The following is a 13,634-nucleotide window of genomic DNA, read 5'->3' on the forward strand; positions in this document are numbered from 1 at the left end:
GCAGTGGGAATGAGGAGGCATTCTGGCTGGAGCATTGTGAGTCAAGTGGAGAGGGGGGAGGCAAGGTTGGAGAGGTGCACAGGGGCCAGATGAAATGAGATGTGGGGGTCATTTTATTCTAAATGCATGGGAAACCACCATAGGGTTTTATGCATGACCTCTTGATGTTTAGAAAAGGTGGCTCTGGCTCATATGCAGAATGGATTGTAGGGTGGCAAGAGAGGAAGCAGAAGGACCAACTGGGGGATGTCAGAGACTCCAGGTAGGATATGGTGGTAGCCAGATCAGCTCAGTAGCAGTGGAGACAGAAAGCTGTGGATGATTCAGACTTTGTTGTGTAGGTAGAGCTGATGGACCTACTGATGGTCTGGCTAGGGGAGTTGAGGCAAAGAGAAGGATCAAGGGTGGCATCTAGGTTGATCCACTTGATTCTTCCTTTTTTTTTGTTTTTTCAAGCCATGGATTGCTAATTCTGCCTTCCCACCTAAACTTCCTCCTTGCTGGAGCCTCATTCTCATTAAGACTGATCGCCAGTCCTCCCTTGATTCTAGGTCTGTGGTATCTGCCAGACCTTTTCAGTTATGGTAGACTTCCATTCCCTTATTAACTTCCACAGACTATTCTTTCCTGTGCGTGTGTGTGTGTGTGTGTGTGTGTAAATCAGATTATGATTCAGAGAGCATAATTAAATAGAGCTCTCATAGGAAGGATTACATATTACCAATAGACTTGTAGGGTCATAGAACATGCTGTTAGCCACCCAGTATTATTTTTATTCACTTCTCTCTCACATTCTCTTCTGGGAACACAGCAAAAGTAAAGTTATTTCCTGGAGGAATGTGAAAGAGATTCTTACCTCTTTTCATCATACTCAGGCTGCATGAACAAAGAGTGAAAGAAGACAGGATGATAGTTGGCGGTTCACATGTACAGCTTCATTGATTTCCTGGTAATCTTGGCAACTGTTTCCTTTCTCTGTTAGATTTCTTTCTGTGTGTGGAAGAACATACAAGAAATAGTAGCTTTTGGGTGAATGTCAGCTTGTGGTGTACTTTCAGGATTTCAGAGCTAGTTAGTTTGTGTTGCCAGTGACCATTTATCATTTTGTATTATATGAGAAACGTGTAAATTACTTGAGAACACTTGCTAGTCAAGTTGGTGAGTGATTTTAACAAGTCACCAGTATCCACTTGCTGAGCTGTCTGCAAAGTATTACTAGTAAATGTCAGGATTGTTGGTTTTTTTTTTTTTTCCTGGCAACAAAAATCTTTTGGATATTTATCAGATATTTGCAACTCTTGCAAGCTCTCCAGTTTTCCTTATTTCTCATTAAGAAGAATATGTAAAATAGTTGAGAAGGATGTCTTAAGGTCAGTCCGTCTAAACTGATTGTCACAGAGTGCATCTACCTCTGCAGTGTCCTTTATAATCCCGCTTTCCTTTTTCCTCTGTTCCCATTCTTCCTGAACATCCTTGCCAGATTCATCTTCTAAAGTATCAACCCGTTCCTGTTGATACTTCAAAATTCTCAATGGCTTCCTGTTTTCTGAATCAAATAATGATCCATCTACCTGGCTTTCCAGTCCATTTTTTCCAGGTTTAGCAGGTAAAGTGAATTTCCAGGGGTCTCTTGTGGATATACCCATGTTTGCTGTTGTCCTGTCTTTACTCAAGGAGTCCCCCAAACCTGGAGTATCCCTTATTTTCTTCCTTTTTGTAACCTGCTGAAATCCTACTCTTTAAAGAGGCATTTGGAGATGACATCACAGTTTCAAAGATGGGAGGAAATAATAAAAAGCAAAGCAAGCATCCCATGCTGCAGCAGAAAAACCACCGTGAACTCACTAATAGGGAGCAGATGACAAAGTCACAAGCCGGCCCTGAGGAAGAGGGAAGGTTGTTCCTAAGCCTGCACATCGGAAGCTGAATCAGTGAGGGTTCTTAAGGAATTTAAAAAAAAAAAATATTTTTTGATGTTTATTATATTTGAGAGAGACAGAGCACAAGCGGTGGAGGGGCAGTGAGAGAGAGAGGGAGGTACAGAATCTGAAGTAGGCTCCAGGCTCTGAGCTGTCAGCACAGAGCCCGATGCAGGGCTTGAACCCACGGACCGTGTTATCAGGACCTGAGCCAAAGTCGGACGCTTAACTGACTGAGCCACCCAGGCGCCCCTAAATCAGTGAGGGTTCTAAAAACCCTTCCTGGGGCCCTCCAGTCTGGGGAGATCCAAACTGATTTCCCTGTTCTTATTTGAGGAGCCATAGAAGTAGCTGGTGGTGGTAACTGGGAGGAAGTGAAATGCAGAGCTGATTCTCTTTGTAAGTAAAAGCCTGGTGAAATGGTGAGAGACCTGGGAGCAGGCTTCCCCACAGGAGTGGGATCTCAAGCAGGAGGAAGGAGCACAGTAGAGGATATTTCATGACCTTTGCTAAGAGAGGGCAGAGCCCTGGAATTCAAATTCACCCTAGAGCCTCTAGGGTGCTTTGTTTGAAACGTGGCTCTCGTCATTCCATCTGGCTAGGGAAAAGTGATAGAATGCAGGCTACTCAGTCTTTGAACTTGACAAGATCACAGGAACAGCAGGACAGGGGTCAAGGAGTTGCCCGTTGTGTGTTAGAGCATACGGAATCTCTGGATTCCTAAGCATACACACCTGAGCACATATACGAGATGAGAGATAAAACTAGGGTAATTCTAGAAACATAGTTATAGTAAGGGATGGGTGGACAGATGGACAAAAAGAAAGAAAGAAAAAGAAAGAAAGAAAGAAAGAAAGAAAGAAAGAAAGAAAGAAAGAAAGGAAAAGGAAAAGGAAAAGAAAAGGAATCTAGCATGCAAAAGACAAAGGGGTCCAGATCTCGATGAAAGCATACCTCAAGGCATGGGAGTTCTTTACAATTGTTTCATTCTGTGGAACTAAAGTTAGTGAGAAATGTGAAGTCGGTAAACAAAACAAGATGATAATAAAAAGCAGAATGAGGTTGGGGGGAAAAAAAAACAGGAGATTGCAGACCTAAAGAAAGAGTGTGAGGTCCAAAACAACATCCAGTACAGCACTAATACGTAAAATTAGAAATACCAAGGGAAAGAATAGATGCCATTGAAATCAAATTACTAAAAGAGTAAAGGCTTCATAATGTCAATGAACACAAATGAAATGCTCAAGGTATTAAGTAATCAGAAGCTAAAATATAAAGAAGACAAAGACAATGTCATATAAGGATAATTGGCATCCCTGAAGTAGACAGTCAGCAAATGAAACAAAATGCGGTAGAAAACAAGCCAGTTTTCGTGAAATGAAGAAATAAGCAAAAGAACTGGGTCTGCAGATGAGTCTTGCATTCCAGGAAAATTTGGAGTACAGAAGGTTCAAGACTGAAATCTATCTTAATTAAGCTATTGGATTTCAGAGATAAAGGAGTTCTTCATACCCCCCTGGGCAGAAAAGCAGATTGTCTGCGGTGGACTAAAAGTTAGCGTAGCTTCGTATTTCCTCAGAGTAGCAGTCAGTTTCTGAAGATAATGGAGCTGTGTGTTCAGCATTCTGAGGGAAAGGAAGTATGACCCGACGGTGGCCCAAACTGACACAGCTAAGGGGTTATTCAGGTGTGAGGGCAGGAGGCAGATATTTCCAAACGTGTACAAACTCGAGTAAGAGTGCTTAAAATCAAAGCACGTATGAAAAATGTACGTCGGCAGCACCGTCAGACCGCTAAATATGCTTCATGACGTTTTAACTTAGAAGGATATTTTAGGAAATAGCCCTTGTAGTGAAGGAACATTTGGTTGAAATTCAACAAATACTTCAGTTTCTTTTCCTTTTGTTAAATTCACATAAAGTCACGTGCGGTGTGTTAAATGAAAAAGTAGCTTTGCTAGAGGCTAATTTTATTTTTTATAAAAGTCTTCCTGTCTGCCTGGCTTCCTCCCTCCCTCTTTACACACACCGCGGGCACCGGCTCCAGGGGAACCTTTCGTCTTCTGCTAAGTGTCATAGGCAAGTTGGCAGAAGTTAACTGCACTTTATACTGTGAGGCAAGGCTACAAAATTCCGCTAGTGAGACACATAATTCTCCATAGACTACATTTGCTCAAAAAAAGAGTCTGACATTTAATTTTTGGCTGTCAAAAAACAATCTACTTAAAATCACTTACTCCCTACCGTGGCGAATAATCAGCACTTATTGAGTGACTGCTGTGTGCCCGGTGCAGCCATATTCACCTGACGTAGTCAGTGTAAGGAAAGACAGTTTCTATTCTTAGACAGCTCTTAATTTAGGTGGGACAGGCACATCACCAGTTTTCCTAGTATTCCCCAAGTGAGATCCAGCTCTCAGGAGAATTCTCAAAAGGGAAAAATTGGTTTTGTTGTTGGTTACGTTCTTGTTTTGGTTTTCACTTAGTCATTGAGGAATGCTGTTGACTTTTGTCAGAAAGTACTAGATGCTGAGGATATGGTTGTGATTAAAAGAGGTAGGACCTCTGCTCAGTCTTATAAACAGGTATGGTGGTTACATGGGGCGCTCCCAATGAACTAAGCCCTTGTGTGGTCTCCTCCCCTGGAATCAGGCAGCCCTGCCTGTAACTCACCTGAACTGCTGGAATGTGCCAGAAGTGACACAGTGAGCACAAAGGCACTGGACACATGTTTTAGGTTCAGAGAAACATATTGAACATATTATTTGCAAATGTAATGAACGTAATGTTTAAAATAAGCTGATAGTATGTTTTGACACTTTTAGTCAGGCTATGGTTTCTTTTTTATACAATAATTGGTTGCCAGAAGCTTTGTTTCAATACAAAATACGTGCAGCTCTATATATTTTCCCATTTCTTTGGGACATGGCCTTCCTAGAGTTGGGGGAGGGATGGCCAATTCTGCTATGTTAAATATTCCATCTTATCAAAGAGGTGTTTCATAAATTATGTATAACAGTAGATGCCACTCAATAAATATTTTATACGTGATAGATATTTTTGTCTGAAATTACTTTTTCACTTGAGCAATGATTTAAACCCTCGTTTTTAGTTTTATGAGGTGACACTTTTATAATATCGTGTAGTGAATGCAGCTTGAATGTCATGGAGCTTTAGAGCAGCATTAATCATAAATTCATCTGCCCCCACTCCCAGTCCTGGAAGACTGTCTCTTAATTCAGCTGTTACCCATTCTGTGTGTGGAACTGTGTGTGAGAACATGCTGGTGTGTGTGCATGGGAAGGGGGAGTGGAGACAGGTAATGCTTTTGACCTAGTGGCTCCAAAGTTATGAATTTCCAATGATTTTCAAAATCTATGAGACTTATTTCAAGGAAGGGAAAAAGAAAGTATTTTTCAGTGGTTTTTTTTAAAAAAAAAAGGAATATGAAACTAAACTGGGATGTAGTCCAAAACAATTTCTCTAGTTTGAGTGGGAGCTATGAGAATTTAAAATATTGCCTTTTCCTCGGGTTATTGTCCACTCTTATGCAGAAAGAAAATACATATGTCTCTGCACTTCTGAGAACAGTCACTGTCCTCTTCACATGGACCTAGAGGCCCGGAACATTTGTTGGCAGGCGGCTGCCTAACCACATATGTGGTACTGTCACAGTTCAGAGCCACCAGACCTTCCAGTGAGGACACTGTTTTATGAAATAGAACCGTGTGATTAAGTTCTCCACTCTAACATATATCTTTTTTTTTTCTTTTTTTTAAAGCACATACTTTCCTCTCCTGCTTGAATTCTACAGTCAGGAGGAAAAGAACACATTCTACCAATATCTGAGAGATAGGAGTAGAGGCTGGTTTATTTAGAGTACTCATTTAACTAAGATTTGCGAGGGTCTTGGTACAGTAAATCAGGATTACTGAAGTCTCCGACCTGGAAGCCTGAGGTTTTGAGCCCTGCAGTGGGAGCCTGGCTGATAAGAGGAGTAATTGAAGAACAATGATACGCTTCATTTCCTTTTCTTGAATCGAAGTTATGCATTGGTCATTTTCTCTGCGTATCTATTTAATGGTTGTTAAATTAAATTGCTTTCTTTCAAGTGGTGATTTTTATGTTTTTTTTTTTTTTTTTTTTTTTTTTTTTTTTGCATTTCATTCCATCACCCTCTTGCATGACTGCAGCTCTGTGGGTGTGTGTTTGAGACTCATATATCTGCAGAGATGAAGGCCCAGGAAACTTCTCTCTTTCTGCTACCCTTCCCCTGAACCTCTTAGTAACTCCCTTGTCTATAAGGTTGTGAAGTTCTGAATCCTTCACCTAGAGGATGACATCGTTTTAATATTTCAGTAACATGAAATACATTTATTCATTGCAGAAATGTAAGGTGTACTGAGTATGTTTCAGGCAGTGCTCGCTTTGGAGATCTAGAACTGTGCCCTGGTCACAGTGCGCATTATAGGGGTGGGGTGGGGAAGAGACCCGCTAGGAGTGTCTCTACCAGGAACCTGGCTGGTAGCTTAGAGCTTGCTTCCCCATTGGTCACATTATACCTAAGATCACAGGGTGCAGCGTTGTGCTCTTGGACGTGACTCAGTCAGAGCTCAGCATGGCCCAGCCTCAAGGCTGGACTTTTCACCTTCGGTCTTTGGAATTTATCTCAGATTTGTTTAGAAGCCTGATTTTAGAGCTCTTTTGTCTTGGTACCGATGGGCCTTATGTTAGGACAGGGACCCATGGTCTGTTGCCTGACCAGCGCTGTTGCCGCCCTGCCCGCATTTGTCGGAACTTCGTGTACCTGACCATTCATTCATTCATTCATTCATTGATTTGACGATACTAACCAGTTACAATGTGTCAGACATGAAATTAGGCACTGGCTTATATTCTAGTCCAGACAGGTAATAAGCTCATATGTAATATATCATGTAGTGGTAATTGTTAAGGAGGGAAACATCAGGATAAAGGAGATTAGTGCTTATTACTTTGTATGGGGTGATGGGGAAGGTGACATTTGAGTGGAGACTGGAGGTACTGAAGGCTGAGTTATTTATATATTTATACACACACACACACACACACACACACACACACACGCATGTATGTGAGTTCTTCTCAACTAGAGTTGATGTAGTTGATGATATTGGCTTGTATCTGGAGACTTTTTGGTTGTCACAGCCTTGTGGAAGCAGTAGGGTACTACTGGTATCTAGTGGGTATGTAACCGAACTCAAGGGTTTGCTTGGGGTGCACCAAACTGAATGCCACCCAAGGAAAACAAAGAACTTTCAATAGGGAGATAGGGAGAGAGTTCTCAAAGAACTGTCTCCCCATGGGGTTAATACGGGAAACTTTAATTCAGCGTGTTAGGGAGCAGGGGCAGGGAGCTTGCACAGGTTTGCAAGGACGCTTGCAGGGAGTTTGCATTGGGTTCAGTTGTGCATGCCTGACATGTTAGCGTGCCAGTACATACATCCCATCTTTGAAATGGTGGAAAACTGCACTTATCGGAGGGGCTCTTGGTATTGTAATGAGCTAAAGGTAACTTCAGAACAACTCGGGGGTTTCTGTAAAACCCAGGCTGTCCTCACCTGCAATCTGGCTCAAGCTGGCTTATGTAAAGGGATATCAGGTGAGACATACCTAGCAAGAGACTGTCAGGTCAAACACCTAACTGGGGCTTCTCCTTGGCTGGAGCTGTTGGTTCTACAAAAACGCAACACATTCCTTCCCTACTTTTGTTCTTTCCCCTCCTCCCTTCTGCTGATAGCTTTTAGCCCTCTTATTTGCGTAACTTCCCATTGCATCATAGCTAACAGGTAGAGGCCAGGGGTACTGCTAAGCCACCTGCAGTGCACAAGGCATCCTCCCATGATGAAGAGCCATCTGATTTGAAATGTCAGTAGTGCCAGGGTCTGGGAGCCCTCTTCTAGGGGAAGGGAAGGGACAGACAGTGACAGAAGAAACAGCCACCACAAAAGCAGAAGGAACAACGATGCCTAAAGCCCTGAGTTGGGGATGGGCTGGCAAGTTTGAGGAAGGGCAAGGAGCCTCTGGACTCCTAGACAGGAGTGAGCAAGGTGGGGGGAGATGAGAACGGGAGGTTAGCAAGGGATGAGATCGTGTAGAGCTTCGTAGAACCTTACAGAGGCTTGGGCTTTCAACTCTATGAAACGGGAGGCCAGGGAAAGGATTCGAACAGGGGAGCAGCCTGCCCTCACATCCCTCTGGCTGCTGAGTAGAGCACATGACACAGTGGGGCACCAGTGGTGGTAGCCTGGTGAAAGATGATGGTGGTTGGGGCTCAGGAGGAATGTGGTGCAGGTGGTTCAATGTTGTCAGATTAGGTCATATTTTGAAGGCAGAGTCAACACTAAGCATGTAGGATTTAAAGAAAGAAAGGAGCAAAGTATAGCCTTGGTGTTTGGTCTGAACAATTAGAAGGAAGGTTGGCATTTACCAGGATGGTATGGTGTGCAGGTTTGAGAAGCAGGGGAAATCAAGGGTTGGGTTTTTCTTTTAATGTTTATTTATTTTGGGGGAGAGAGAGAGTGGGTGGGCACAAGTGAGGGAGGGGCAGAGAGACAGGGGGACAGAGGATCCTAAGCAGGCTCCGTGCTGACAGCAGAGAGCCTGATGCAGGACTCGAATTCACTAACCGCGAGATCATTATCTGAGCCAAAGTCAGATGCTTAAGCGACTGAGCCACCCAAGCACCCCAAGAGTTGGTTTTTTAATGTATTAGGTTTGAGCTGCCTGTTTGGCATCCCCATAGAATACACTGAGGTAAGTGATTGTATGTATGCATGAGTGTGGGGTCAAGGGAGATGGCTGTCTGTAGCATTAGACTTGAGTCATCACATGTAGATTGCAGGTAAGTCCAGAGACAGGATGCGGTCATCAGGGAGTGACTATAGGTACTCTGGTCCCAAGGATGAAAGCCTGCAGGAGAGAGTGGGAGGGGAGGAATTGGAGAAACCACTAGTGTAGGGAAGACTTTGGAGGAGATTATTTCCAAAGGGACACAGAGAAATTGTTGGTAGTTGGAGGAGATGCAGAGCCAAGGTGGGTGGTCATGGTGGTCATTGTTGGGAGAATGTGTTGCAGATTTTTATGTACGTAGGGATGACCTGGTAGGTATTAGAAGTTAGTTCAGGAGACAGAGGGTCAAGTACATCTGGCACAGAGGTTGCTAATGCACAGGAAAGGGTTGCTTTGGGGAACATTCACAGTTTGACCATAGTAACTGGTGAGAAGAGCCGACATATTGGGAGACTTCTAGATATTAAGTGAAATAAGGGTTCTGAAGAGGGAGAAAGATTACTTTGTAGTTGGGTGGTCCTAGGACCTTTCCTAAGCAAGGCAAGGTCTGAGCTTGGTTTCAAAGAGGTTGTATTCATCAGGCAATAAGTTTACTTCATTTTATATTGAGCTTTTTGTATATTTCAAGTTCACTTTACCTGCCACATGCCAGGATCCCAGCATGAAGATTTTCCATTTTTCTTGCAGCTGTTTTGATGAGAAATAAAATACTACTCATTCTCTTTCCTCTAAGTAATCTTTCCTTTCCTTTCCCTCCTAATTTCAGGAACAAACTCTAGCCCTTAGGAAAGAAGGGATTGGAGTTGTTTTGGATTCTGAACTGCCCCATTTGATTGGCATTGATGATGACCTTCTGAGTACTGGAATCATCTTATATCACTTGAAGGTTAGAAATGGCTTAAGTAGAACATAATTTTGTTTTCCGTTTCCTCTTTAGACACTAGCAGGGTTTCCTGTAATACTCTACATCCGTGAACACAACTATTACATTAGAGAATACACTACAAATCTTTGAGCCCTTTGGGGATTTTCAATGGCTCACTGGTGTTCTGTGGTATTAAAAGTTCCCATGTTTATGGAGTTCTAAAGCTAAATGAAGATGCATTTACTTTGCCTGCCACTTTGGTGAATCAGTGAGAGAGAGGTAAGGAACAAAAAGGCAGGCAGACCAAGGAAGGAAAGTTACAACCACCTGGAGCTGAGATTTGCTACATGTAATTTTCTAGTCCCTCGGGTTAATTATAAAGCGTGTCTCCAGCCTACATTATTGGGCCTGGTCCCAAACTGGCAATTTGTGTCAAGAGAACAGAATTACCACATTAGTATCAGTGGTTGCCTCTGTAACCTTGACTTAGTATCCTCTCTCTGATCCATGCCTTAAAATGAGGATAGTGTTGGATCTGAGCTTTGCAGCCTCCCATAAATTGTATCTTTAGATAGGAAGAACCTTTGGCCCCTAGAGGAGAAACTTGCCAGAAAGGATCAGGAACATCAGTGGGATTACCCACGTGGACAGAGTATGGATGCACGCCAAAAATAGGAGCCTACCCTTGTTGAGCAGGAAGCCTCAGGACCTGTGCATTTTCTGGGCAACATGGGACATTGTTACAGAGCCTCAGTGAACTCTAATTGCACTGAGGCTATGGCCTGTCTGGAACATTGCTCAGCCTATCAGCCACCAGCTTGCTTGAGTTTACATGAAAAATGGAGAAACAGACCATTCTTCATGTTCTTGCTAATAAATTCAACTTGACTTTTCTTCCTAGGAAGGTCAGACATATGTTGGTCGAGAAGATGCTTCAACAGAACAGGATATTGGTGAGAATCTTTATCAATTTCTTCTTCCCAGTGATTTTTAAAAACCATTTAATGAAGAATTTTCTTTCGAATGACTAACACTAAAGTGATTATAAAAAAAACCTCTTTTGCAAATACAGTATCGATCAGTATGTGCATTTCTATAATTTTGAATGCAACTCAAATGAATGGAACAGAACAATTAGTTTAGTGAATAAAATGGAATTGTACATCCTTACCCCCACCATATATACATTCTATACTCTGTCACAACTTTCGAGAGTAATTTAAATTACTCTACTCTCGTCACAATGGGACAGTGATGAAAATATGCCAACAGACATAGATAGAGGGTAGCAGATCCCTCAACAGGAAGGATATAGACACCTGTGCAATGATGCCAGAGTGCACAACACACACACATATGGAGGTATGACTTCTGGGTTTCCTGAAAGTCTTTGCCGAGACCCACAGATAAGCAGTGATTCAGCCCGGGAGCAGGGTGAGGTCTTGTTAGGCTTTAAAAGCATAGCCGGGCAACCACTGTGGTGGTGGTGGTGGTTGGTGTGTGTGTGTGTGTGTGTGTGTGTGTGTGTGTGTGTGTGTGTGTGTGTGTGTGTGTGTGTGTGTGTGTGTGAGACAAGGTGGGGAGTGGCAGGGGAAGAATTCTGTCTTCTCAGCTGTTTTTAGAATTGCTGGTAATGGACTTGCTTTCCTGCCAAGTGTAAGCTATTCATCACGCCAAAGCTAGCGTAGTTCTGTGTGTTTTACTATTTGCTGTGAAACTGGGAGAGCTGAAAACCAGTTCCCAGAAGTCCTGAGCTTCAGCTGTTTTTGAGTGGAACTAGGTGTCAGGCCTCCTCTTCTGATCGTTAAATTGTGTATTTGACCTTTGGGGTTGCTGTAAATGATGATGAGTGGTAAGAACACATGTTTTCTGTGCACAGAAAAGCTCAGTAGTATGGTTCAGTGGAGAACAGTGGAAGCTGTTTGATTTGTACTTCTGAGAAGCTGGCCAAGAACTGTGCCTAAAATTGTGTAGATTTTTTTGACAGGCGTTCATGTCCATGCCTGGCCACTCACCCAAGTAAGAATAACTTGGTGTAGTCCTACAAGAATAGGTACTTTAGCAGCCTCATGCTCCGAGAGGTCAGTGGAGGTCATGTTCTCTCAGATTTGGCACAGGCTGTGGTGGTGTGCATCCCAGTGCAGCTTCTGGAGACTTCCTTGGGCCTCTCAAGATCCATGCCAGGCCAAGTTCACCTTTGGTTTCTGCTCCTGGAATGCAGTGTCTATAAGTGCAGAGGTTATAAGAAGGGCCTTGACCCACAGAGCCCTTTTGTTGCTTCCATTTTACAGTCACCTTTGGGTGGCTGGTGGAGGAAATTTATTCAGCACCTGAGCCACACAATGGTATTCAATTAAGACAAGTTACTTAACTATATTCTCCCTGAAGATGAGAGAAATTAGCATGTGAGAACTTACTTCCTTACACAGGTGAAATCCAGACCCTTTGAGGTAACATTCAGCGTCTGTCAGCTGATGCCATGAAGTCCTGAAATTCACTTTTCTCCCTGAACATAAATGTTCACTTCATAATATTTACATGGAAAAGGAAGGGTATTCAATATGGAAAAATAAGTAAAGGTTGGGACTCACTGTACTCGATAACAAAGAAGATATTATCTTTCTTTTTTGTTTTTCCAACTTAGTTCTTCATGGCCTCGACCTGGAGAGTGAGCACTGCATCTTTGAAAACGTCGGGGGGACGGTGACTCTGATACCCCTGAGCGGGTCTCAGTGCTCCGTGAATGGTGTTCAGATCATGGAGGCCACACACCTAAATCAAGGTATCTGGTTTTGGTTTTCAGAGTTCTTTGTGTATGCCGTTGCTAGAGTACAAGTTGGCCAGGTAATGGGAGAACGTGTGCATCTTAGAATTAATTGCTGGTTAGTTATAAGAAATATGCAGACTGTTTGCTTCATTATGCTGTTTTCTGTTTTGCTGGAGGACTTCTTTATAATTCCAGTTGTCTTGTTGAATTAAACATATATATAGTTGTCTTAAAAATTATTGCTTTTATGGAAATATGACTTTAAAGGAATTTTTTAAGTTAAAAAAGCACCTTTCAAATGCAAAACCCTAACACAGTGCCTGCTGTTAGTAACTTTATTACCATATTTGTATTCTTTTTGTGAATAGTTGTGATTGTAGCATACATACAGGATCTGGTATCATAGCTTTTTTTTTTCTTTTTAAATAATTTCAGTTTTATGGAAAAGTTGCAATTCTCATACAAAGAACTTTTTAGTTTTAGAAGCATTTGAAGGTAAATCACCAACATGATGCCCCACCACCCCTGAATAATTCAGTGTTTATTTCCTTTAAACAATGGCATTTTCCTGTGTAATTACAAGATAAGCATCCAGATTAGAAAACAAACTTCGGTACATTCCTGCCATCTGATCCTCAGACGCCCTTCAAGTTGTTGTTTGCCCAACAATGTCCACTGTGGGTCCGGGATTCAATCCGGCATCATGTGCTGCATTGAGTTGCCCCACCTGTCTTGTCTCTTTCAGTCTGGAAGAGTTCCTTTGCTTTCCTCTGACTCTTGGGACTTTGGCAGGTCAAATATGTTGCAGAATGTCCCTTTACACAAGTGTAGCATCTATCTGCTGCTTCCTTGCGATGACACTAATATTGTGCCTTCTTGACAGGACTGTCCGAGAGATGATGCCCTGTTTTTCCCACGTCCCATTACTGAAGAGATGCTTGCTTTGATCATTTGATTAAAATGGAGCTTGTCAGGCTTCTTTACTATGAAGCTACTCTCTTCCTCCTTTTTATTAATAAGGATATTGGGCAGGATTTTGAGATCATAAATACCCATTCTTTATCACACTTTCACCCACTGGTTTTGGAACCATGTTGGGGGGTGCTGGTGTCTGATTGAATTATTATTCGGATGGATGCCACGTGGCAATCTCCCTCTTTCTACATTAGTTGGATTTTTACTGTAGGTATCAACAGGGTCACATGGCTCGCTATTTTATTTGGTAGGTCTTGGTCTGTCTGTCATTATTTGTTT

General features: G+C 42.5%; 1 protein-coding gene across 11 annotated transcripts in view; it reads left to right on the forward strand.

The window, feature by feature from the left end:
* KIF16B (kinesin family member 16B) overlaps positions 1–13,634 on the forward strand; it is a 289,482-nt gene that overhangs the window by 132,758 nt on the left and 143,090 nt on the right. For all 11 annotated transcript variants that reach the window (XR_015249352.1, XR_015249353.1, XR_015249348.1 and 8 more), the window contains 3 exons: positions 9,515–9,634; positions 10,515–10,566; positions 12,258–12,395. Coding sequence is in view for 5 of the 11 variants with exons in the window: in XM_086701642.1 (XP_086557768.1) it covers positions 9,515–9,634; positions 10,515–10,566; positions 12,258–12,395 (310 nt within the window). In the remaining 6 variants the exon portion in view is untranslated. The remainder of the gene's footprint in view (positions 1–9,514; positions 9,635–10,514; positions 10,567–12,257; positions 12,396–13,634) is intronic.

The sequence above is a fragment of the Puma concolor genome, chromosome A3 (genome assembly GCF_028749965.1).
Source record: "Puma concolor isolate L17-30 chromosome A3, mPumCon1.1.hap2, whole genome shotgun sequence".
NCBI lineage: Eukaryota > Metazoa > Chordata > Mammalia > Carnivora > Felidae > Puma > Puma concolor.